General features: G+C 44.5%; 1 protein-coding gene across 1 annotated transcript in view; it reads right to left on the bottom strand.

Annotated features, from left to right (window-relative positions):
- Positions 1 to 25,622, bottom strand: part of Gpat3 (glycerol-3-phosphate acyltransferase 3) — a 49,120-nt gene that overhangs the window by 7,067 nt on the left and 16,431 nt on the right. The window contains exons 4-9 of the mRNA XM_013350839.2: positions 8,653 to 8,923; positions 7,101 to 7,175; positions 6,464 to 6,553; positions 5,013 to 5,106; positions 2,243 to 2,358; positions 722 to 777 (exon numbers count right to left, since the gene is read on the bottom strand). Coding sequence (XP_013206293.1) covers positions 722 to 777; positions 2,243 to 2,358; positions 5,013 to 5,106; positions 6,464 to 6,553; positions 7,101 to 7,175; positions 8,653 to 8,923 — 702 coding nt within the window. The remainder of the gene's footprint in view (positions 1 to 721; positions 778 to 2,242; positions 2,359 to 5,012; positions 5,107 to 6,463; positions 6,554 to 7,100; positions 7,176 to 8,652; positions 8,924 to 25,622) is intronic.

Here is a 25,622-nt window from a genome sequence, read left to right as displayed (position 1 = left end):
AAAAAAAAAGAAAAAGAAACACGCTTGAGCTGTTGGCCAAACAGTGCTGTGATTAATATAGTTTCTGTGTGATTATTTGGGTCTGGGCAACCGCGAAACGAATGGGCAGTCTCCGCCTACAAGTCACTTTATAAAAATAAATTTTAAAAGAAATTTCTTTAGAGACTGTTACATTTTTCACATGGGTACATGTATCTGGAGGTCAAAACTGCAGATACTTTACTGCTACTTTGAAAGTCAACTCTTGCTTCAAAAACAATTCAAAAGTTTGGAGTAATTTTAACAGCAAACTTTCACTTTGCCACTGAACACTTAGCAACAACCCCATCACAATGATTGACAGTTTCAAATGCATTTCAAGTATAACACCTACAAAGTAATAAACCGTGCTATTTAATACCACTGTAAAAAAAATTACTTTACAAATCAAATAAGCATCAGGTGATGGTGCACACCTTTAATCCCAGCACTCAGGAGGCAGAGGCAAGCGGATCTCTATGAGTTCAAGGCCAACCTAGTCTACAAATCGAGTTCTAGGACAGCCAGGACTGTTACACAGAGAAACCCTGTCTTGAAGAGGAAAAAAAAATCACTATGTTCTGTGACCCATCAGAAAGCAGGAAAAGAAAAGGCTCCCGTCCCTTCCTCGAAGAGTGCCAAAGAGTCCCTCAGATGGCTTACTGCCATCAGCTGTAGACTGGTGGGCAGTCTCTGCTCTTACCTTCAGGGAAGATTAATATGGGCAGCTTTTTCCTATCAGCGATGTGTTCTTTTAATCTGTAAGAAAAAAAATAAAGGATCTAGGAGTCAATATTTTGAGACAAAGAGATGAGAGTCCTTGTTCTTCATATCCTGCTAACAGGAAAAAAAGTCATAAGGAAAGAAATAACTGACAAAAGAAAAAGAGATAAGGGGCAAGGGGACAAAGAAATCGTGGCTCTTTCATTTTTTCTGAAGTGAGTGGGTTTTGCTAACTTTAGCCTAGTGTGTTTAGGATAGAGTCTCATTAGCTTCAGCTGGCCTTGAACTCACTATGTAACCTAGAATGAGCTTCAACTCCTGACTTCCTGTTTCCACTCTCCAAGTCCTGGGACTACAGGTATGCATTGCCAAGTTCAGCTCTTCCACTGCTCTTAAAAGGGACTTAGACAGCCACGTGCTGTTAGTGTTCTGCCTTATCTCCATGTGTTGGTAAGTCGGTGTGTGGAAAAAATGGGAAGTCTGATCACGCTTGATCTGTTTGCATTATGGCCATTAAATACGTAACCCCTCAAATGAGTCAGGATGAGCTTTCCTATGAAGTCAAACACCGTAAACCAGGTATGGGAATCCCAGTATTCAGGGGGATGAGACAGGAGGCTGGCACAAGTGAGTCTGGCCTGGGCTCCACAGAGAGGAAAGGGTTTTCAGTAGGAACACAGGCCACCCCTGCATGTCTAAAAGCAGTAAGCACAGCCTCTTCGGGGAAAGCTTTTCCTTAGCTTTCTTCCTGGTGGGTTCATCTCTCTTTCCGTAAAGATCTGCGGTGGCTGGGTATACTCTCTACAACCATGTGTTCATGGTTCAGCTGCCACCCGTGGCACTACTGATGGGGTTAAAAGAAAGACGTTGGTCTCTGGGTACCTGCCCTTGGTGGGAAGACTGAGACCCTGGTCCCTCCACTCTCTCATTTCCCTGTCCCCATGAAGTGATCGGCTTTCCTCTGCCAAATTTCAGTTTATTGTGTAGTCACAGACCCAAGCACCAGAGCCAAGGGACCACACACTGACTACCCAAAAACCAGGAGCCAAAATAAACCCATTCCCCTATTGTGTTGATTCTTGTGTATTTTGTGACAGTGACAGAGGATACAGCGGTGATCATCAGCTCTCTGGTAACTAGATTCTAACGGCCTGGGGCCACTCAGCAAAAACAATCATTGATTCAGCAAATAAATTTTTGAAATTTTAAACTTTTAACAGTTCAATGATTGTACTCAAGTCATAGCAAAACAGACATCTGAGCTTTCCAGTCTGGTTATAATATGCAGCCATATGTCCCCCGACTACAGAATTATTACAATATGCAGCCATATGTCCCCCCGACTATGGAATTATTACGTCAGCCCTATCAATGACTCCAGAAAAATAGAGCTTTGCATGATTTTGTTCCCATCTTAATATTTTTTTCCCTTTGGTCAAAAGACCCAAGTCAATCAGCTTCTCTGTTCCTCCAGTGAAGGCCAAGGAACTGTACTGCTTACCTCTTAGTGACCAGGTGTCGGTCCCTCATCTCTGAGCGCTCAAACCAGACGTGTGGACAAGCCTTCACCATGGCTCTCTGAAGGATTCCCATCAACCCGCCATGAACCTGTCCAACCTAGAAGTATCAGGAGAAACAGAAAAACATAAAGGTACAGCCACCCACAAGATGCAAGGGGTCTTTTCAAGAGAGGGAATGCTGTTTCCCACTCAGAGAAAAGACTGGCTGCCTTTTACTGACAGGCAAGTCCCAAATCTAGTCAACAGATTTGCGAAGCCAAATGCAAGCCAAAATGTGTTCTTTAGCAGCGCCCTGGACGTTAAAGTCACTTCGCTCCATGGACTGGCTTACAAATCTGAAAAACAGAGATCCCTCAATTTCATCAAGATCACAGAAATGCAAGTCAAAGCCACATTGAACTATGATTTCAAATGTACCCAAACGGCAAGGACTTAGTGCCTGATACCACACAAGGCTTTGGGGAAGGAGTGAGGACATCTAACAGCTGTCAAGATGGCATAGTCAATTATCCTCCATTTAAATCATTACTTTTCTAGAAATTCTCCCTGAAAATATATTGGCACAATGAAAATACATGCTCAAAAGATTATGAGATATAGTATTGCTTATTGTTACAAAATATTGAAAGATACCTAAATGTTGAAATGCATGAACAATAGTGTCAATGATGTGATGGTGGTGGAGGGGTGTGTGTGTGTATGTGTGCATACACATGCATATATACAGTAGAATGTGTGTGTGCATACACACACATGTACAGTGAATACGTGTGTGTGCATGTGTTTATATGCATGTGCGTGTGTGTACAGCAGAATATGATGCAGCTGAGCAAAGGACAAGGCTGACCTCTAAGGCAGATAAGGAGTGATGCTTTTTTCCAGACAATGGTGTTAAATAACAAAGACAAAAACAGATAAAAAATGTTGTCTCTAGGGTGAAATGAAAAATGAAATGATACATTTGCCTTTTTTAACCCTTCAAGAAGAAATAAGATGTACACATGATGCACAGAGAGACATACTTACAGGCAAGACAATCACATGCAAAAAATGAAAATAAATATCTTTTCAAAGTGGGGTGCTCTTGGGAGCAGACCTCCTTTTGTAACTCCACGCCTTCTTTCTGACAGTCAAATCTTCACTAGACATCCTGACTTTAGACTCCTCATCCTACAGGGTGAGCCAGTAACTCCTGTTCCTCATAAATTACCCCATCTGCAGTACTCTGTTAGCAGGTCAGCACAAGGTGGACCTGAGAGAGGCAGCTCAGCTGCCTAGGCCTCTGCTTCTCCTACGATGAAATCCCAGGCCTGACCTAACTGCATCACAGAGAAAATCAGATACAGTGGGTGAAGTAGGTATGTCCACACACATGGAAGGCTGGTACGGATGCCCAAGCATGTTCTGGGGCTCTGAGGGCTGCCTTGGGTAGGCTTTAGGAAGGATGCCTAAAGACTGAAATTATATACAAAATTGTGTTTGTATGACACATGTGTGTTTTCTCCAGTTTCTTTTCATTTTTCAAAGTATATAACCATCACTAATTAAAAAGTACTTGTCTTAAGAATTACATGTTCTGAAGATTTTATTTCACTATTTATTTACTTTGGCAGAGAAATGGGGGTGTGTCAGAGTCTCTCTTGTGTAGCTCTGATTGGCCTGGAACTTGCTATGTAGTCCAGGCTGGCCTCAAACTCACAGCTATCCTCCTGCCCCTCCCTTCTGAGTGCTAGGTTGTACTTTTATTTGAGACATTTTTATTTCTTTTCTGATGGTGCTGGGGCTAGAAGATTCCAGAGTTTCACATGTGCTAGACAAGTATTCTACCATGGGAACATGTCAGAATCCACTGAGATTACAATCTTAGACAAAGCAAACGTAGGAGCAAGTGAGAATCTTTACAGAGGCCTTGTTGATCATACAACCTATGGAGAGTGTACATGCTGGCACCATGCACACCAGTGTGCAGGATGGCACTCCCCACTCACTTAGAACACACACACCAGTAAGGTACCCCTCAAAGGCTTTCCCAGAAAAGCACCCTAGGCCACCAGTCTCAATCTGGAGAACTGACTGGTGAACAAAAGCCACAGTATGTCCTCACAGCCTGACCCTCCATCTACACCCTCCACTGTGAGAAGAGGAGAACCCAGGACACTCATCTGTCTAATCGTCCTGTGCCCACACCTCCTTAGGGCACGTCTGACCCGTGAGCAGGAGGAAGCTTGAGTCAGCATCTGGGATTCACCCAGCAGAGGAAATGTCAAGACCAACTGTTTGAGCAACAGAAGGTACGACAGACCTGGTTTTGCTATGGACTTCATGGTTATCGGATTTTCTGCTCGTTTCCTTTGCAACCTGAGACCCAGGCTGAGGCACAAGTATTTTGTCTTTCCAGATTTTCATGAAAGAAACAAATTTTTTAAGAATTGTACTCATCTCTCTGAAAGGAGAACTAACTGGCTGGCTGGATCTGTAAAACTCTGGCGAGGAAGATTTTAACATTGTACGGTATACTAAACACCAGCTGGCATGTTCAGAGCAAGATGAAATCAACGTTACAAAGTTCCGTCAAGGAGTTTTCCCACCTTCCCTATTACAGCTATCTTCCCACAGCGTTTGCTCCTTGTGGAAATGCACTGTGTAGCCAGCCTATCCTGCTCGGTCCCAGCCAAATCCCTAATAACAACCAGCGCTCTAGTTTACAATGCAACAAACACACACAACTGAACTACAAGGAGCCACTCTTACCATGGCATAGCATCCATCCGTTGTCAGGATTAAGACATCGATGGGAGAAGTGTGATTGGCAACACAAATGCCGCCCTTCTGGGGTCTGTATTGCCTGCAATTATAACAGCCATAAGAACACACTTGATTTTTACAGGGCAGCATGTAAAGACTCACCATATGCTCCCAGAACTTGGGAGGCAGAGGCAGGCAGATCTCTGTGAGTTCAAGGCCAGCCTGGTCTACAAGAGCTAGTTCCAGGACAGCACCCTTGAACTACAGAGAAACCCTGTCTCGGAAAAAAAAAAAAAAAAAAAAAAAAAACTTACTATATGGGTCCATCTTTAAAACATTACCCCGTGTATTACAATGAGCTATGTGAGGGACCATAACATTCTTTTTGTAATTTATAATTTGCTTTATTAAATCACAACTATTTTGATTTATGTTGATTGCCCTGAGTATAATATGCTATTATGTTGTTGAGACAGGGTCAGGCTGGCCTCAAACAGACTGTGTAGCTGAGACTGGCCTTGAACATCTGATTCTCTTGCCTCAGCCTCCCAGACGTTAGTTAAGATTACCTTGTGGTCCACCACACTCAAGCAGTTTAAAAACTTTAAGGAGCCCTTTGTTGATTAACACCTGGTCAAACCAAATGACAACATGTTTCTGCCTGTAAACGAGACCAGTCAGGCTGGGAAGAGCTTGTTCTAGAATTCCTACAATTACGATGCTGCCAGGCAGGGTGGCTTGTGTCTGGTATCCCAGCACTTAGGTGACCAAGGCAAGAGGATGGCCACAAGTTGGAAGCTAGCCTGTGCTACTTTAATGAGTTCCAAGACAACCAGGGTTACGTAGCAAGGTCTTGTCTCAAAAAGAATGATAATAGTAAATAATAACAAAGTTTTTTAAAAATAACATTGAATTATGAGAAAAGTAATTTAAAAGCAATCACAATCACTTTAGTTTAGTTGATGCTTTTCCCCTAGCTACTTGTATTCTCTGATTGTGGGTAAAGAGAGCAGAATAAAGTATTCCATCTTAGGAACCAGGTAGAGAATTTTAGAAACAGCAAGACTAAGTGTGGAAAACAGGCCTCAGACTCAGCCATACCCAGGACTGCCAGCAGCAGCATCTTCAAAATAGACTGACCCAGCTCAGAACCTGACTTTGAGCCTGCGCCACCCTGGGCAACCAGACCCAGAGTTCCCACAATTCATCTCTCCCGTGAGATAGCAGTGCCCACCCCCCAGGAATAACCTACAAAACGGTCACACCTCAGCACATGCCCATCTACGAGCCCTGCTCAGTGTTAATTTTTGTATTCCTTCTGAAAACACAGCAATGAGGAATTCAGAAGTTTCCAGAACCCACTGCTGCCTCCCCGACCTCCTTCCAGCTCTCATCACCCCCACCCCCTCCCTTCCCGCTGGATCTGTCTGAAGCCTGTAGCCATGGCCTACACGCACTTGTTATGATAACGGATGGTTCCAGACAGGGACCGAACACAGATCCTAGAGCAGGTCAGATGCACCAGTTCACTCAGCCAGTTTTTGAGGCTGAAAGAAAAAGAAACCGTTTTATTATCTTGTCCTGGGTACTCCTAAGAAACACAATAAAAACTTCAATGCGCTGCTCGCAGCAGCAGCCTGGGTTCCGTTGCGCCAAAGAGTGATTCTTGTCATCTCATTCCTGTGTTGTCTATTAAAGGCCCAAAGTACATCAGGAGAATTAAACAAAATTCCAGTACGAAATAACCCCACCCCGCCAGATTATAATAAAGTCCTAAAAGGCAACTCAAGTTTTTGGGTCTGGGCCTCCCGGGTTGCCAGGGTCAAAGACTTTGTTTTTCCCCAGGGTTCTTCAGTCTCACTTCCTTTTTTCCTTCACCCTTGGAAAAATCTACTTTCGGTTTGAACAGATTTAAAAAAAAAAAAGAAAAGAAAAGAAATCAAAGACCATGAAAGATGAATTCGGTAAGAATTCTCACAAGTGGTGAGACCATAACATTAATGCAAAACCGACAGACTATCCCAATTCTCGCTTAGTGGACACAGCTAGGGAGAGAGGGCCGTCCTATGTGAGGCGAGGAGGAGAGAGACACACCTGCTGTCTGGGAGCTGTCCGACCACCGTAGTTCCTATGATCATCAAATTGATCCCAATGAAAGCCAGAGTAACCCTGAAAGAGAAGAGAAGGCTCCTGTAAGCACTTGCCAGACGTTAGGGACACAGCCTGAAGAATTCCCTCACAGCCTCCTCAACACGGAAACTATTTTAACTTTGGAGACAGAGCATTATGGAGTATGGTACAGTCATAGGAAGGTCTGGTATATATGGATTCCAACATGACTCTATAGATCGTTCTATGATTCATTTTGCGAGGAAGATAAAAAGGTGGTGGGTTCTCAGAAATAGAAGCTCTATGGGGACACAGACTGGTAATCTCAGCACTTGGGAGGCCAAGGCAGGAGAACCAGGGGCTCAAGACTATTCCAGGTTGTTTAGCAAGTTTAGGGCCATCTGGGCTTCATGAGACCTTGTCTCAAAAAGCATCAAATAAGCAAAACAAAATTGAAAAGCTCTAGTATTGCCTGGCAGTAGAGGCATACATCTTTAATCCCAGCTCTTGGGAGGCAGAGGCAGGCAGATATCAGTAAGTTCGAGGCCAGCCTAGTCTACAGAGTGAGTTTCAGGACAGCCAGAACTGTTACACAGAAATTCTGTCTCAAAACAAAAACAAACAAACAAAAAAAGATCCAAAAGCTCTAGTATTTCCTTCTCAAATGTCAAAAGACAGTCCTGTGCATCCCCAGAATACTTGAAACCCGCTTTGGAAGCAAAGAATTAAAGTTCTGGTGGAGGCCCCAAAATGTGAGCCTATATCCACCTTGTCTGATGTCAGAGAGTTTAAAGGTGGCTCAAAATTGTTGACAACAGTGTAGCTCCATATCCTGACTCAGGATGTGGTTACTTGGTCTTCTGACATGAAGCTGGCTCACACAGGTGGATCCATTTCATCCTGACAGATGATCAGGATATACAAATGTGTTTCTGCTCCTTCTGTAATAGGAGGTCACCTGGGAAGTGGATCTCTTCAGGATACTTGGTCTAGAGTGGCTTCACTGCCTAAACAACAGAATGCTAATGACTTGATGTCTCCAAGTGTTAAAGCAATGAACTGTTCAAGTTGTCCTTTGTATCATGTTAAAGAAGGCTTTGGTTGCCTTCTTCCCCATTTCATATTGGAGTATAAAAGCAGTGGGGTATAAAAGCGTGTGGATAATTAACCTCAGACAATTTCTGTATTCACTGCAATGCCCTCCCGGTACTGTTCTATGGTTTCTGTTTTATTATTTTTTTTTTATGCGTCATCATAGTCTTTACTTATATTTCTAAATTCCCACACCCCTACCCTGGCAAGAGGTATTTTTGTCGAGGCTGGCCCGGCAGGTTCCAGTTCTGGTAATAGTATATATGTAGTTCTGAATTTCACCGTTTACCACAGCTGCAACAATTCCCAAAAGACAGTCTAATCCACAGTATTAGGACACAAAGGAACACGCACATACACATACAAACACTTAAGCAGCCATTACACACATCATGAAGAGGGAAGCTGGACTGGATGGACCCATAAAACCAGGCAGGAGACTTACCTCAGAGGCAGGAGAAAGCAATAGCGTATTAGGACACCCAGCACCCACACCATAGTGAGCTTTGGACTGATGTACTGGAAGTTGACATTGGTTCTCGTGAGGAGGTTCCATGACACTAGCTCCTCAGAGGAGAACCTCTGGGTCACCTCATCTTCTACAATGGCTTCCAATCCCTTCTTGGAGAAATAAAACACATCGGAGAGCTCGAAGTCCCGTCCTCGAAGACCAGAGAGCCCTTTCTCCATGGGTGACTCATCTCTTTGGATAATACCTTAAAAAGAAAGTATCAGACATGAGAAAACGCCATAGAAGTGAAGGGGCGATGTTAACTGCACAGAACACAGAAAACAAGCTCAGGGAGTGTCACGAGTGACGTGGACGATGTGACGATGTTAGAGCATGATGGGAAGAGGTGAGACCACAGCATCTTCACAGAGCGACCTCCACCCAGCGACCTCATAAAAGTTATTTCATAAGAGACTGGAGTCTATGTGTGGTGACAGAATGCTGGCCTAGAATGCACAAGACCCTGAGTTCAATCCTCAGAACTGCCAAAAATATTTAATAAGGAAAATACAGCCAGACATGGTGGCAGACGTCTTTCATATAGGCACTCAAGAAGCAGAAGTAGACAGATCTGTATGAGTTTGAAGCTAGCCTGGTCTACTTAGAGAATTCCAGCCAGAGCTCCATCATGAGACCCTGTCACAAAACAAAAAAGAAACCAGAAGGTGTTTCAGAAAAATAAGCAAAGCACATCTGGATTGATAGGCGTAACTGCATTAGTAAACAGACACTTTGATGTTGCGATAAAATCTGGTGACAGAAATGGTGACTGCTACCCTTAAATCCCCCGTGTAAAGTGGAAGGACCTGTGGCCAGTCTTAAAGTGACTCCCCAGGAAAGGACTAAAAGAGTTCTGCTCGGGATTGGTAATTCCACTCCTAAAATGTTCCTCCCTAGGAGACACAGGGAAGACATTCACTGTAGCACCTTACCCAGGATTGGTAATCCCGTTCCTAAAATGTTCCCTAAGAACACAGGGAAAATGTTCACGGTAGCACCTTACCCAGTGATACACAGCACCACTGTTAACAAGGCTCCAGTATCAAGTGAAAAGAGATGGGACTTTAAACCAATTTAAAGCCATGAAATACGTTTATGGAGGGAAAAAAAATACCAAGAAGAAAACATGTTCTTTGGGTAACAGTATTAGGTTTTCTTCTCCACTGAGACTATTTTCTGTAAAAAAGTAATTCAAAAGGTTTTCAAAGCCAAATTTACCAGAGAAGGAATGTCTTTTTCTCTCTTCTTTTTGATGTTCTAAAGGAATAACAGCATGATGCACTGGGCGACCCTTGTAGAGGGCCCAAGAAGTCCTAAGTGGATGTGTAAGGAATCGATGAAGTCCTGAGTGGATGTGTAAGGAGTGGAAGAAGTCCTGAGTGGATGTGTAAGGAGTGGAAGAAGTCCTGAGTGGATGTCTATTGCTCTCAAGAACACCAACGGCCTCACACCCACAGACACTGGTGAAGCCTTCCTGGAGTGAGGCTCAGAGAATGGCAAAACTGCCCTCTATCCCAGAGGTTCCCAACCAGTGGGTCACAATCCCTGTGGACCAGATGTTAACATTACTATTCATAACAGTAGCAAAATTACAGTTGTGAAGCCGCAGTGAAATAATTTTATGATTGGCAGTCACCGCCACATGAGGAAATGTATTAAAGAATCACAGCATTAGAAAGGTTGAGAACTGTTGTGTGATTGGCCACACTGGCAACCACAGCTTCCTGCCAGACAGCTACAGCCTGAGACTGCTCAGGTAGACTGCTCGCCTATAGACGCTTCCTACCAAAACTAGCCAACTCCTCCCTATGTTGTACAGAATGCATGCCCTGAGGTTCTGAGCTGTTGTTGCCAGGTAAGTTCACTCCATCAGAGCGAGTACATCTGTCTGTGTGTCTGTCTGTTCTTCGTGCCTTCACAACCACAGTCATGTCAAGTCCCAGCTGTTCTGGGTTCAGGACACAGCAGAAGAGAAAGAAAACTTGACTTGAAATTGAAAATCAGGTTGTATTTATGTCAAGCACCAGCTCCATGGTGGGTGGGTGTCTTTTATATAATGAAGAAGTTGGATATCTTTAGTTTTCTTACAGGACTAAGGCTTTGGGATCAGAGAGTGAGAGAGGATATGTGTGATTTGGCCTAATTGTTTTATCTAATAATTTAATTATAACAACAAAAGAAGTTAATCAAAATAACTAGAGTAATAAAGCATGCTCTTGAATGCTTATTAGATTGGTTTTTTTTTTTAAGTTAGGTCAAATCTTTCTTGCTTTTAATTACTTCCAGTGGATGGCCCAAGACTGTGTCCCTACCAAGTTACCCTCTTGCTCCACAGGTTCTGCAATGCCCTAAGGCAGAGTACTCACTCTATCCAAGTACTGGCTGATACTTAGCAATGCAACTGTTTCATTATTTAGCAATCTATATCTTTCTTAAACATCTACAAGGGTTAGAAGGCACACATCAAATTAACATAGGCACAATTCTTAAACTACCATGAAGAACAGGAGTTGGAGAGATGGCTCGGTGGCTAAGAACACCGGCTCCTCTACCAGAGAAACCAGGTTTCATTCACAGAGGCAGCTTACAAATGTCTCTATAAACTCCAGTCCCAGGGGCTGTGACACACTCTTCTGGCCTCCAAGGGCACAAGGTGTACACACAGTGCACAGGCGTACACACAGGTAAAACACCCATACACATAAAACAATAACAATGATTTTTTAAAAAAAGTCTAGTTGTTTTTAAACAGACCAATCTTGATCTTTCAGACCCCACACTTAAGTGAGCAAACATGGACTCTAAGACATTTTCCTTTAGTTTTACAACTCAGTTTAAGAAAATAAAGCCATGAATATTTGAACTTTGTCCTTACACAAAATGCTCAGGCTGAGCCAACATAGACCATGCTTGGTTAAAAAATGAAAATTAAGAGCTAGCTCTTGGTCTAATGCAAGAGATTAATTGCACAAGGTGCCCTGTGGCCCTCTGCCTTGGCCTGCAGAAACGGACGCGGGAGTCAAAACCACCTCCTCCACAGTTAACTCTAAATTAGCTGAGTGAACTTTTGGGATACCTGCCCCATTGTAAATCGCATCCTGTCCTCCGTTATAGATGGAACTTCCTAAGCCACCGATTAAGAGAAGCAGACCTACTGCAGATCCAAACAGGACATGGTAATTACACACGTAAGTAGAACCTTAACCTACCAACGTTCCAAAGGTCAGGAGTCCATTGTTCCAAACCTTGATTAATCAAGAAGCCAACTCAGTTATCCTCTGTCAAGAAGGCAGGAGGGACTGAGGGCATAGCTCAGTCAGCCGGGTGATAGCCTAGCATTTGAAAAGCTGTGGACTCAATCCTCAGCATCACATAAAAGTCCAAACGGGGATTAAAAGGGAGCTGTTCCTCCACAGGACCCAAACTGACACCCAGCACCCGCTTGGTGGCTCACATTGTAGTTCCATTCTCAAAGATCAATGCTGTCTGCTTGCCTCCTTGGGTACCAGGCATAAATGGTACACCAACATGCATGCAGGCAAAACATGAATACACATAGAGCTAAACTTGCAAATAAAAATAATTTATTAAAGAGCGGAAGTAGCTGCGCACACCCCTGGAATCCCAGCGATTCAGGAGTTGAAGGCCAGAAGTTTAACAGCATTCTCAGCTTTAGAGTGAGAAAAACCTGGGTTACCTGAGACCCTGTCTCAAAAACATTTTTAAAAGTAGGCAATCAGCCAGATGGTGGTGGCACACGCCTTAAATTCAGCACTCAGGAGGCAGAAGCAGGACAGCCAGAGCTGTTACACAGAGAAACCCTGTCTTGATTTAAAAAAAAAAAAGTAGACAATCATCTATTCTAATATTGTTTTTGGATATTGTATATGGGAATATCTAAAATTAAGTGTACACTCTCCAGGGGAAGGTTGGAGCATGAGAACATTCTGGGAATTGGTCAAGTTCCATTTCTTGGTTTCTCAACTGTGGGTCTCATCCCCTGAATGGCCCTTTCATGTGGGTCACCTATGAACATCAGAAAACACAGATATTTATAGTACAATTCATAACAGTATAAAAATTACTGTTATGAAGCAGCAACAAAAGTAATTTTATAGTTGGGGGTCACCACAACATGAGGAACAGCATTAAAGGGTCACAGCATTAGAAAGTTGAGAACCACTGCTTTGGATGTAAGATAATTAAGTTCACTTTGGTAACAAAATATGCATTTGTAATTTTAGACTCTGTGGTAGTTTGAATGTAACTGACCCCATAATCCCAAACGGAGTGGCACTATGAGAAGGTGTGGCCTTGTTGAAGGAAGTGTGTCACTGTGGCAGTGGGCTTTGAGGTCTCATTCACTCAAGCTTTGCTCAGTGTGACAGACGGTCCACTTCCTGTTGCCTTAGGACCAAGAAGCAGCCAGCACCATGTCTGTCTGTACACTGCCATGCTTCCCACCATGATGATAATGGACTGAACCTCTGAACTATAAGCTGTCACCCCAACTATTCCATTTTTAAGAGTTGCCAGGTTATGGTGTCCCTTCACAGCAACTGAAGTCTTAACTAAGACAGACTTCTTCCTACGTATACTGTTCTCCTATTTCATCCCCAATTACTCAGAAAGTAGGGCAGGGAGGAGAGGAGATACTATGGCATGTGGCCTGATAAGGTCCCTCCTTATGAAAACCCAGTTTCCTTCTGAGCCATAGCTATGATCAGCCTGATTTTAAACAGACTGAGAGAACAATTATAACCATGGCTGTATGTTAAAGCTGGAGAAATCCTGCTGGGATCTGAACGTCGGTCCACCTTGTTAATTGCTATGACTTTGATATGTGAATCACCAAACGAACTACACAGGCAAATAACAGGTCCCCTGTCCGTCCAGCTTCTCACATCCTTCTTCACAATGATTCAGCGAGAGCTCGACAGGGCCAGGCCCCAGTTTCTCCGCTTCCAAAGCATCCCCTGCGCCATTAGTGAGGTCATAGCTTTAGGGCGTCCGTCAGGTAATCTATGCTTACTTCACAGCGACTCCTGGAGCTTCTGGTGATCACTTCAGCCTTTCCCAAATACTTTTAAAAATATTCTTATTGTTATAAGTTTAGTTAAGTGTAATAATGAAAATAGTGCTACGATTATCGTTTCTTGATTTTGTTTGAGAGAGTGTCTCATATCCCAGGCTGGCCTTGAATGACATCGCTGTGTAGCTGATAGCCATGACTTTCTGGTCCTCCTACCTCCAGATCTCCACGTCTGAGGTCGCAGACGTGAGCCACCATATCCAGTTAATGGTGCTGAGAAGGTAACCCAGCGTTTGTGCATGCTAGGCCACGTGAGTGTGTAGGTACCTTTGGGGGCAAAAGATGTCCAGTCCCCTAAAGCTCAAATCATAGACTACCGTGAACCATCTGACGTGGGTGCCGGGAACTGAACTTCGTCCTCTGGAAAAGCAGCTGAACTGTAATTTTAGATTCCTTCCTACATGAGGAATGCTGAGTCAGCTCTCCAGCCCCAGAATACACCATTACCTATTTGTAAATTCCAAACTTTCAATGTCATTTATAGGCTTAGTCTACAATTTATTTGAGTTTTAAAAACAGTTCAACCAGCCAAGTAGGGTGGATGCTTCACACCCATAACCTCAGCGCTCTGGAGGCTGAGGCGGAAAGATTGGGGCCCTGACCCAAATCAAAGCACAAATAATTCCACAAAGAAACCCAGACAAAAGACAGATGAAACAAATGTATCCAATTCTCGATAAATGCTTTGGATAAGTTGAAGGGCTCCAGCATACTGGACCATGTCAACACCAAGGCGCCGCACCCCGGCAATGAGAATTCTACCTTTTACCTTTCTCCCCTTGCTAATCAGCCCTTAGATTAAACTAATTAAATGCCCAATCAGAACCTCCCAACACGTCCTCGCTCATTCACAGACTCCTCCCCCTTTGCCTTCCTTCATGCTAACATTTGCAAAGCCCTTTGTGCTATTTCTGATTCAGACCCAGCCACTCAGTCTCTTTGCCTTGCTCAATAAAGGATCTCAGCCTAATCCCAGCACTCGGGAGGCAGAGGCAAGAAGATCTCTGTGAGTTCGAGGCCAACCTGATCTACAAGAGCTACTTCCAGGCCAGGCTCCAAAGCTACAGAGAAACCCTGTCTCGAAAAAACAGAAAAAAATAAAAAATAAAAGTATCTCTGTGCTTGGAAATCAAAGTTTGGGTGTGGTCTGTGCCTAAGCCGGGATCCAGAGGGGAGCACCTGGCAGTACTTGGTGAGTGTGTGCAAACAGTTCAGGAGACCACGGCACTTTCTAACAAAGCTGAACAATAGTTAGTTGCTTATCCTACAGCCAAAAGATTGACCAGAGTATCTGTACAACAATGTTCTCAGCAGCCCTGCTCCTAATGGTAAAAAACTAAAACCAAACCAAATGTCAATCAATATGACCACAGATGAACAAACCCTCGGTATCTGTGTAAAGGAATATAGCACAAAAATCGCCTTTAAAAATCTGCCTCACACGGCAGAAGGAAGCCTCCAGACTGTCTGCTGAACGGAAAAGGAATACACAGAGAACATGCAGCATGACTCCACATACATAGATTTCCAGGACAGGAAGAACTAACCAAAGAGAAATCATTCTAGGTGAACTGAAGGACAGGGAACACACTGGACACGGGCTGGAAAGAGGAGGCCCAGCTTCCCATGTAGCCCAAACCACTCTAGCACTGAGTGAGACCCTGTGTTAAAAAAAAAATAAAAGTCATTATCAATCTTGAAATACCACTTCAAAGTTTCAAAACTTAGACCGAGCTTGACTAAAGGAGGTAATGGACCCGTGATCATTGCATAGAGACCTCACCAGGCAGCAGATGATTTGAAAGCCTGCCAGAAGCAGGCGCTGATGCTAAGAGATCCTGTGGGTGGGGTCACCAAAAGTGAGATTGCGGGGACACGCCTCTTTAGATACCTGAGCTCAAGTACACCTGCTGATGTAAACTGGCGTGAGTCAGCAGAAATGAGGAAGTTAGTCAGTTAAGCAGAATGGCGCCCACGTCACCAGAGAGGCAAAAAGAGGAAGGGATATGATATGAAACACTGACCGGCACCAACACGACTAGAGCCATACCACATTTTATGGGGGAGTGTGTTCCTCCTTGCAAAAAAATTTTTGTTATGTGGTGTGTGTGTGTTGAGACTCGGTCTATGTAGACCAGGCTGGCCCTGAACTCACATAGATCTGCCTGTGTCTATGTAGACCAGGCTGGCCCTGAACTCACATAGATCTGCCTCCCAATTACAGGGATGGAAGGCATGTACCACCATGGCTCATAACTTGAATTATGTATTCCATCAAGGAACCAGAACAGCATCCTCTTTACCTAGTCTCAATTTCTTATTATTTTATTTTATTTTATGTGCATTGGTGTTTTGCCTGCATGTATATCTGTGTGAGGACGTTGGATCCCCTAGAACTAGAGTCATAGATGGTTGTGAGCTGCCATGTGGATACTGGGAATCGAACCCAGGTCCTTTGAAAGAGCAGTCAGTGCTCTTAACCACTGGGCCATCTCTCCAGCCCTAGTCTCAATTTCTTTTCTCTTAGTATCTCTCTCCTTCCAAAATTCCCCAAAGAGGAAATTGAGAATGTACCTCAGTGGTACAACTGTTCAGCACGTACAAAGCCCTAAGAATCTTCCTCTGAAAACCAAGAGAATGTCACTGGCTGTAATGAGGTATCATCACAGCCTATGACGTGAAAAATAATGTCATGTACTTACTACACACGTTGCACTATTGCCAAATAAGTTATCTTGTTTTTTTTTTGTTGTTGTTGTTGTTGTTGTTTTTTTTTTTTTTTGGTTTTTCGAGACAGGGTTTCTCTGTGGCTTTGGAGCCTGTCCTGGAACTAGCTCTGTAGACCAGGCTGGTCTCGAACTCACAGAGATCCACCTGCCTCTGCCTCCTGAGTGCTGGGATTAAAGGCGTGCGCCACCATCGCCCGGCTTTATCTTGTTTTTAAAGGCCTGTAGTCTCCCTACCTCATGATGCTGTCTTCACCACAGTAGGTTTCTCAATATACTGAAATGGAAATGGGTCAGGGTTTATCACCTGGGTCCCCTGTATCGTGATGCTGCAGGGCTGACCTGGGTGAAGCGAGCTGGTCCAGATTGTCACCTTGGTCCCCTGCATCCTTGATGCTGCAGGGCTGACCTGGGTGAAGTAAGCTGGTCCAGGTTGTCACCTGGGACCCCTGCATGCCGATGCTGCAGGGCTGACCTGGGTGAAGTGAGCTGGTCTAGGTTGTCACCTAGGTCCCCTGCATCCTGATGCTGCAGGGCTGACCTGGGTGAAGTGAGCTGGTCCAGGTTGTAGACTACCAGGAGCTCAGGAACACTCACATCATCCCAGAAGCTGTTCCATCCTCTTGATACTGTTCACCACTGTCTCTAAGAAATTATGGAGGGAAGGGCATACGGCTCCTAGAGGAGCCTTCTGGAAATGCAAGAGTCCAAGCAGTCGATATTCCTCTGAAGCTAATCTAAGCTCTGGAGCGAACAGAACTTGGAGGGAGACGCGCTGGGCAACCATGCATCTGACCTAGGAAAGTGAGGGGAGCTCCCTCACACTGCTCTGAAACGGGAAGGACCCTTCCTGAGGTTCCACCTGTCACCAGGCCATCCATACATCACCGGCTTCTTACCATGCTAACACAAGCGAAGGATTCTCTTTGGGCCCAAGACCATTGAGCTCTCCTCCCGGGCCCAGGAACCTCTCTCTCAACATAGGAGCATGCCTCTGCACAGCCTGCTTAGACATTGATTCCACTGCTTGCTTTATTTTTGGAGGGTGTGGTGGGGGAGGGGTTAACCAAGAGCTTCAGAAAGGAAACAGAAGTGGGAAATGCCACAAACCATTCAGAGAAAAGGAGAAAGAACTGACGATCTTTGTGGCTTTCATGGAACAAATGACCCACCTCCTACAGGTGACCCCACCACTATAGAAATAAACACAGCCCACAGAAGAATCTTCAGTTTTTCATAGATAATTTATACCCACCAAGATAATCAGGAACTATAAATAAAAAAGCAAATGAAAACAGGGGCTGGAAAGGTATCTCAGTGGTTAAGAATGCTTGCTGCTCTTCCAAAGGAGCCAAAATCAGTTCCTAGCACCCAGGTAGTGCACTATAACTCACAACTGCCTGTTAACTCCAGCTCCAGGGGCTCTGTTGCCCTCTTCTGGCCTGTGAGGGCATCTACACTCCTGTGCACATACCCACATACAGTCAGACAGATACACACACACACACACACACACAATTTCACAACAAAATAACGCTTTTAAATAATCGTGATGTAGGTACATATATGCATGGCTGTTCGAGTGTTTGTGGGGCCAAGATGCCAGACACCCCCAGAGCTGGAAGAAGAATGGTCTTCAGGAGCAATTCATAAGCTCAGCCATCTCTCCAGACTTAATTCTTTTTAAAAATGAGAAGCGTTTCATTATTAGTTCACAATTTTCAACTATCTAATGTACTAACCTGGAAGGCTTTTCTGATCATTTTTAACTAATAAGGAGATTTTCCTTAAATACAATTTAATCATGTGATTTTGACTTAAGCCAACATTTTTTTTTTTTTTTTTGGTTTTTCGAGACAGGGTTTCTCTGTGGCTTTGGAGCCTATCCTGGAACTAGCTCTGTAGACCAGGCTGGTCTCGAACTCACAGAGATCCACCTGCCTCTGCCTCCCGAGTGCTGGGATTAAAGGCGTGCGCCACCACCGCCCGGCCTTAAGCCAACATTTTTGTTCCATCTTTTAGGAATATGAAGAAAAGTAAAGTTTACTTCCTCTAGTAATTAGACAACTTTAGTGAGGCACCCTCATTTTCCTCTGGACTTGATAAACAGCCAACTCAAATCTTGCTAATTTCTGTTTTGCTGTGTGTGCATGCATGTGTGCATGTGTGTGTGTGTGTGCGTGTGTGCATGTGTATGTGGTACATGAACATGAGTACGCACATATCCAGGCTCAGGCATGCAGAAGCCAGAGCAGAATGCCAGGTGTTTTCTTTATTGCTGTCCCTCTTATTGCCTTGGGACAAGGTCTCCTGGAACCAGAAGCTCCCCATTTCTCATTGGCTGACTAGCTATTGAGATGTCAGGATCTGCTTCAGGGCTCCAGGCAGGAACAGAGCTCTAAACTGCCACGCTCTGAGGGTCTGCTTATGCCCACCAATCCAACCTTACTTCTGTTTGCCTCTCCTTCTGTAAACCAACACACCCTCGTGCACAATTAAACTTTTCCTTTGTTTCCCTGGATTAAAAATCATCTCCACAAGGCAGGTTCAACATCAATTTATCCATCCAAAATGATTTCATCCCCTGAAGCACTTAGAAACCGTCTTTCTCAAATAATTGCATGTATACATTTGAGGAATTCGATGACACATTGCCTGGCTCTCATTAACACTTAGATGCTGGTAAACACCACCCCACATGGAAGCTAAGAATTATGTAAGGCCGCGCCCAACATCACCACAGTGCGGGCTAGACTACTAGGTATGTGGAGACACGTGGCAGCCGTGGTTCTGAGTGAGAGATGGGTCAAGCAGTCTATCATTACATATTTGAGCCTTGGGGCCGTGGGAGCCACCTTGGCATCTTTCTTATTTGAGCATTCAGGCGGTGGGAGCCACCTTGGCATCTTTCTAGGCTCTAGTTTTGCCTTGTTTTCCACCAGTGGCTATCTGTTTTTCTTCTGCTGACATTCTGTAGCAAGGCTTTTTCTGTCATGTGACCAAGCATCATTGTCGAGAGTATCAATGAAGACTCCTAGGTGGGGAGTCCTCTGATCAAGAGAACAGAATGCCTGCCCTGGATACCTACCTAACCCTCCCCTGGGCCAGGCCAATCTCCTGGCCAAGGAATCAGAGCCAGGAAGGTGGGCTCCTCTAAACCACACTAAAGAGGCGGTGGAATCATTTTAATGAGACTATCTTTTCCTTCCCTGAAATCCCAGCCCTACAGACCAAGCGGTCCAGGTGCTTCTCAGTCCTGTCTGAGAAACATACAACTTTTCCTTTTTCCTCGTTTCTGTCTCTTTCTTCTAGAGACTAACCAGAGCTAAGCATGTTTCTCCTAACACTTTGGCTTCCTTGCTCCTTCTGTAAAGCCCCTACCCCTGCCATGTGCCTACTTGTCTGACATCCAAGCCGGCTTAAACAGCCTGTTTTCCTTTCCCTTTCCATCCCCTCCTCCAGGCAGCTGCTGAGACTTACAGATTATCTGCCCTGAGCTGTTTTTCTTTTCAACTCTAAAAAATTGTCCTCCCGCTCCCATTAAAATCCATTCTTATTTTATTATTAAAACTAAGAACTCAGAGAAGGGACCCCAGGGTCCCCTGCATCATCACCCTTGGGTAAATTAGGTAAAATGAAGCCTCCCAGTCCAATGGTTCACTTATGAAAACCACCAATATCTATTTTAACTTTGTACAGTGAGTGCGGACCCCAGGGCCTGGTGCGGGGTAAGCATGTGCTTTATACTTAGCTGCACTCCCAGCCCCAAGATGACTTCAAATTCTATTTGTCTTCTATATTGTTTAAAGGCACGATTAATTTAAAAGCATTCAATCAACCTCGCTGTACTTTCAATTATGTCAAACTGATCAATATAACCTCAAGCAATGAAACCAAGTATGTGCCAAAACCAGGCTGGTGACATCATCTACATGCTAGAACAAGGGCTCCATCAGGAAAGCCAGCTCCAAATTAGCTAACTGTGACCTCTGTCTGCAGGACTGTGACGTAATGCTGAGTCTGCATCTTGTGACATCTGTCTGCAGGACTGTGATGTGAATGCTGAAGCTACATCTTGTGACATCTGTCTCAGGACTGTGACGTAAAGCTGAGGTACATCTTGTGACATCTGTCTGCAGGACTGTGATGTGAATACTGAGTCTGCATCTTGTTACATCTGTCTGCAGGACTGTAATGTGGATGCTAAGGCTGTATCTAGGTTTAGTAACAGATCTCACCAGCTCATTTTATCTCCAGGGTGATGGATGGTCAATTGGTGTGTTGACCCTGTTACTTAGGATGAAAAGACTCAAAGGCTTAACTCCGATAAATGTACCTTCTATCATCCTATTTTTACATGGTTTGCACGTCTGTCAATAAAAACCAACCAGTCATGTACACACACACACACACACACACACACACACACACACACACACTTCTTTTTATTATTAAATGATTTTCTGCTGGTGCCCCTTGCTTTTCAAGGCCCAGATAAAACTACTGTTTTAGGATAAATGACTGTATACCCATAAAATCCACACACTGAAATGTAATCCCCAATGTGAAGGTATTTGGAGATGGGACATTTGAAGGTCAAGTAGGTCACAAGAGTGGAGTCCTTGAGAATGTCTCTCAGAGCTGGGAGATGCCAATCATGAGGACCTCAGCTGAGATCCCATAGCCGGAGAGTACACAATTGTACCCCAGTGAAGATTGCTGGAGCTCACCAGCTAGCCCAGATGGCAGGTGACTAACTCAATGAGACCCTGTCTCAAAAACAGTAAGATGGAGACAGCCGAGAAAGTTGTTTACTGTTGACCTTTAGCTTCCACATGCAGCACATAAACACGCACACACGCACGTGAGCGCACACACACCACACACACAAGACCTCAGAGAAGTCCCTCACCCCTGCCACCTAAGAACATAGCAAAAGACTCTTGTCTATGACCCTTGAACTGAACTGCCTAGTTTCTGGAAGTGTGAAAAATAAATTTCTGTTGCTTCTAAACCACCCAAATTATCATATTTTGTTTTATAAGCCAAAATAGACTAAAACTCTTGCTAAGCTAAAAGAGTTAGACATTTACTTTGTATTGAAAACAACTGAGGAGAATCAGTCATTATATGCTCTACAGAGGACATATATAAAACAATCAATGACGATCACAACATGTGAAGCCTTTTAACCCAAATGAGTATTTCTTATGGAATTAGCCCTGTGTTTTGAAGCATGAAAGTCAGGGGTGGGTTGCAGACATTATAATCAGTTGTCAGTCAACACCACAGAGAAACCAACAAGCATTTGAAATAACAGGCAAGATTTCAATTTAGCAGCTCACTCAACACTGCTTAGTCTTAGTCTGGCTGACAGGCCACACCTGTATAAGTCAACTGTGCTGATTTATACATAGGTAACTCGATTAAATAAGAAGTTCCACAAGAGGGAGGTACGTTAGACTTCCTGGTTTGGTGCTCACCTGCAGTGTCCTCAATTATAACATGAAAAAGAAATTGAGAGACAGGATCTCGCTATGACTTCTGGCTAACCTGGAATTCACCACGTTGACCAAGCTAGCATCAAACTCAGAGTTCTCGTGGGGTAACTAATACAGTCCCTAGCCCCTGGGGTTGGAGAAGGGTCATGGGCTCCATCCTGAAGCTATGCAGGAACTCCATCCAGCAGCCACTCTACTGGTATCCAAAAGATGCTGCAGTGTCAGACATTCCCAAGATTCTATACGAACCATCAGGGAAGGGGTGGGGAAGGCAAATGACCATTTCTTGCTAGGTCACAGTGACAGTGGCAGAGGAGGTGTTATTTATAGGAGAGTGGCCTCAGCCAGCTGAGTAAGAAGTAGGTGCTGACTGGGGATGGGGGGGGGAATGGCAGGATTCTAGGGGGAGGGGTCCTATGAGGGCTTCAGCAAGGGACAAATCCCAATTCCTTTCTTGGGAGGGGTGGTAGGAGGAGCTTCGGCAAAGGACAAATCCCATCTCCTTTTGAGGCTGCCTTGCCTGGTGGTGTGATCTGGATTGAGCTGCTTGAACTTCCTCATTAGCAAGATGAGGTCTAATAAGATTTCTCTCACATAAATAATGTGTGTAGTGTTGGAAGCAAAGATTTCAAATGGTCAGTCCGGGAGTGGGGCAGCAGACATATGAACATCCAGAACCCCACGCCACTCTAGAGTTAAGCAAATCCTTGGCTCTAGGATGAGACCCAGACAGCAACGCATTCTCACTGGGTTAAGACACAGTGGGGCCAGCCTAACCTGCCTCTGCCATTCCTTGAGGAGCACACTTCCGTGAACGCCAGTGTTCTCTGTTAACATGCTACTTGTACTGTCCATACTACTACGTGTACTACGGTCCTACGCCTGGAGTGCGGAGCCTGCACTAACAGAACCATTCGCAAGCCGGCCAAGGACCTGGAGATTTAAACACACAAACGCACATGGACAGAGACCAGGGTCATCCTTGAAACAAGAATGCCCCCTGTATTGTGTACCAGAGCCACTTATATATGGATCCTTAACTGATAGCCACGCCCCAGCCAAACCCACCAGAAACCACTCCCCGCCATCAGGAACTCCTGCAGGGTCTCAGAGCAGCTGCAAACACAGGAAAACAAGTTGTTTTGCTCAGAGCAGCTGCAAGCATAACAAGTTGTTTACAGGAAATTCAGGGTCTGGGTCCATAGCCCCCAACAGCTACTCACATAGCTAGCCCTCTGCCCCTCACATTGTCCTGTCACCCCGCTCTTCCCCAAACCAGTCACTGAAAATTGGAAACCAAGTTCTGGGGGGGACACAAAAGTCAACCATGTTATTAATGGTGCATGCTAATCGCTGAAGGCACTATTGAGGTGACAATGGGGTGGACATGGGAGGGTCAGCTCGCATTCCTGGTCACATTCCTGGTCATCAGATGGGTGTGCCCCGCTGTCACCTAGAGGCACCAGGCAGGAATGCTGCTAAGCACCTCACAAGTAGGAAACTATGGTCCACAATAAAAGGTCACCCAGTCACCCTCATGGAGTTCCTGTTTAAACCAGTGTGGGAGTTCACAAATCCCACTCCCCAGTAAGGACCTTTCTGTCAACAATGCCTATATTCCCTGGCTTTAAATTCTAGATACTAACCAGGCTAAAGGAAGGTGAGCTTTAAATTCTAGACACTAACCAGGCTAAAGGAAGGTGAGCTTTAAATTCTAGATACTAACTAGGAAGGAAGGTGAGCTTTAAATTCTAGACACTAACCAAGAAGGAAGATGAGCTTTAAATTCTAGACACTAACCAGGCTAAAAGAAGGTGAGCTTTAAATTCTAGACACTAACCAGGAAGGAGGGTGAGCTTTAAATTCTAGACACTAACCAGGCTAAAAGAAGGTGAGCTTTAAATTCTAGACACTAGCCAAGCTAAAGGAAGGTGTATTTTGAAGGCAGTAAGCATCAAGTCGGACTCCTGGGACAAGTGCCAGGTTTCCACTCCTATAAGACTACCTAGCTTCACTTGTCAGAGTCATGATTCAAAGCTGAGAGCCAGGGAGTTGGTGTCCCAGCAAGGAAAGGGACACACTCCCACACCCTGGCTGTGGGCTGCCAGGGACTGAACGGAGGGCTTCACGCATGCTAGGTGAGCATTCTGCCTGCCAACTGGGCTACCTCCCCAGGCCTACCTTCAGCTGCCTTTACAGCAAAGCTAACATTAAATTCCTACCTTGCCGCCTCTTTCCTAGAAGACAGCTTTCTTGCAGTATTTATCATTTCCATATGTCTATTATATTTATCTGTAAATATTTATTTAAATATGGAGTATCCATACTCAGTGGTAAATTTTAATGTGTGTGTGTGTGTGTGTGTGTGTGTGTGTGTGTGTGTGTGTGTTTGTGCTGCTTGGGTTTAAACTCGGGGGACTCAAGCTGGCCATAGTTGTGTATGCTTTTAATCCCAGCACTCAGGAGGTGGAGGCAGACTGGTCTACAGAGTGAATTCCAAGACCACTAGGGCTATACAGAGAAACCTTATCTTGGGAAAAATTTAAAAAAATAAAAATAAACAACCCTCAAGGGTTCTTACATACTAAGCATTCTACCACCAACCACACACTCTCAGCACCTATGGCAGGAAATCTTAAAGAAACGTGATCACAATATATATTCCCTTTTCTCTTAACATTGAGATTTATCTCCTTTCTTCCCTCCAAGTCCAGCTAATTCGCTCCAGCTGCTACAGAGCTTGAAAGTCAACGTCCTGCTGTGAAAAGGCTCCCATGGCACGCACCTGTGTCAGCTGGCCTGGTGCAGCCACACTCGGAGTTTAGATAGGCTTGATGTCTTACAAGGCCATGGGCCGTGAGCTAAAGAACAATCTTCAGCTGCACTCAGTAAGTAGGTTCTGCTAGATACAGCAACTTGACACAAGATGAAGTCTTCCGGGAAGTTACGTCAACTTGACACATGATAGAGTCATCCGGGAAGGCAGAAAAAAACCTCAGCTGAGAAAACACCTCCATCACACTGTCTATAGACAGGCCTGTGGTACATTTTCTTGATCAGTGATTGAGGTGGCACTATGAGTGCTGTCACCTGGGTAAGTGGTCCTGGGTTTTACTTAAAAAAGAAGAAGAAAAAAGAAGGAAGGAAGGAAGGAAGGAAGGAAGGAAGGAAGGAAGGAAGGAAGGAAGGAAGGAAGGAAGGAAGGGAAAAAAAAAAGAAAAGAAAAAGAAAAATAAGCAGGCAGTGACCATAGAGTTTCGGTCCCAATTCCTGCCTCCAGGTTCCTGCCTGACTTCCTGCCCTGAGTTCCTTTGATGATGGACTGTGACACAGAACCATGATGTAAAAGCACCTTCCTCTCCACATGTCTTCTACTCGTGGAGGTCCAGCGCAGAGAACCAAACTAAGACACAGCTGTTACCAAACTGTTCTCCAAGGTCCTCGGTTAAGACTTTTATTGCATTTAAATGGAGACTGGAAGCTGTGGTTTTCAAACAAACAAGTAAACAAAGAACCAAACATTTGCCAGCTACAGGTCAATACTAAGATGGGAGACAGAGCTACGCCCCTTGCCACACGGGGGGG

This window comes from Microtus ochrogaster, linkage group LG1, assembly GCF_000317375.1.
Source record: "Microtus ochrogaster isolate Prairie Vole_2 linkage group LG1, MicOch1.0, whole genome shotgun sequence".
In the NCBI taxonomy this organism is placed as follows: Eukaryota; Metazoa; Chordata; class Mammalia; order Rodentia; family Cricetidae; genus Microtus; species Microtus ochrogaster.
Note: the sequence above shows the minus strand (reverse complement) of the source record. Positions and strands in the feature narration are given on the sequence as shown.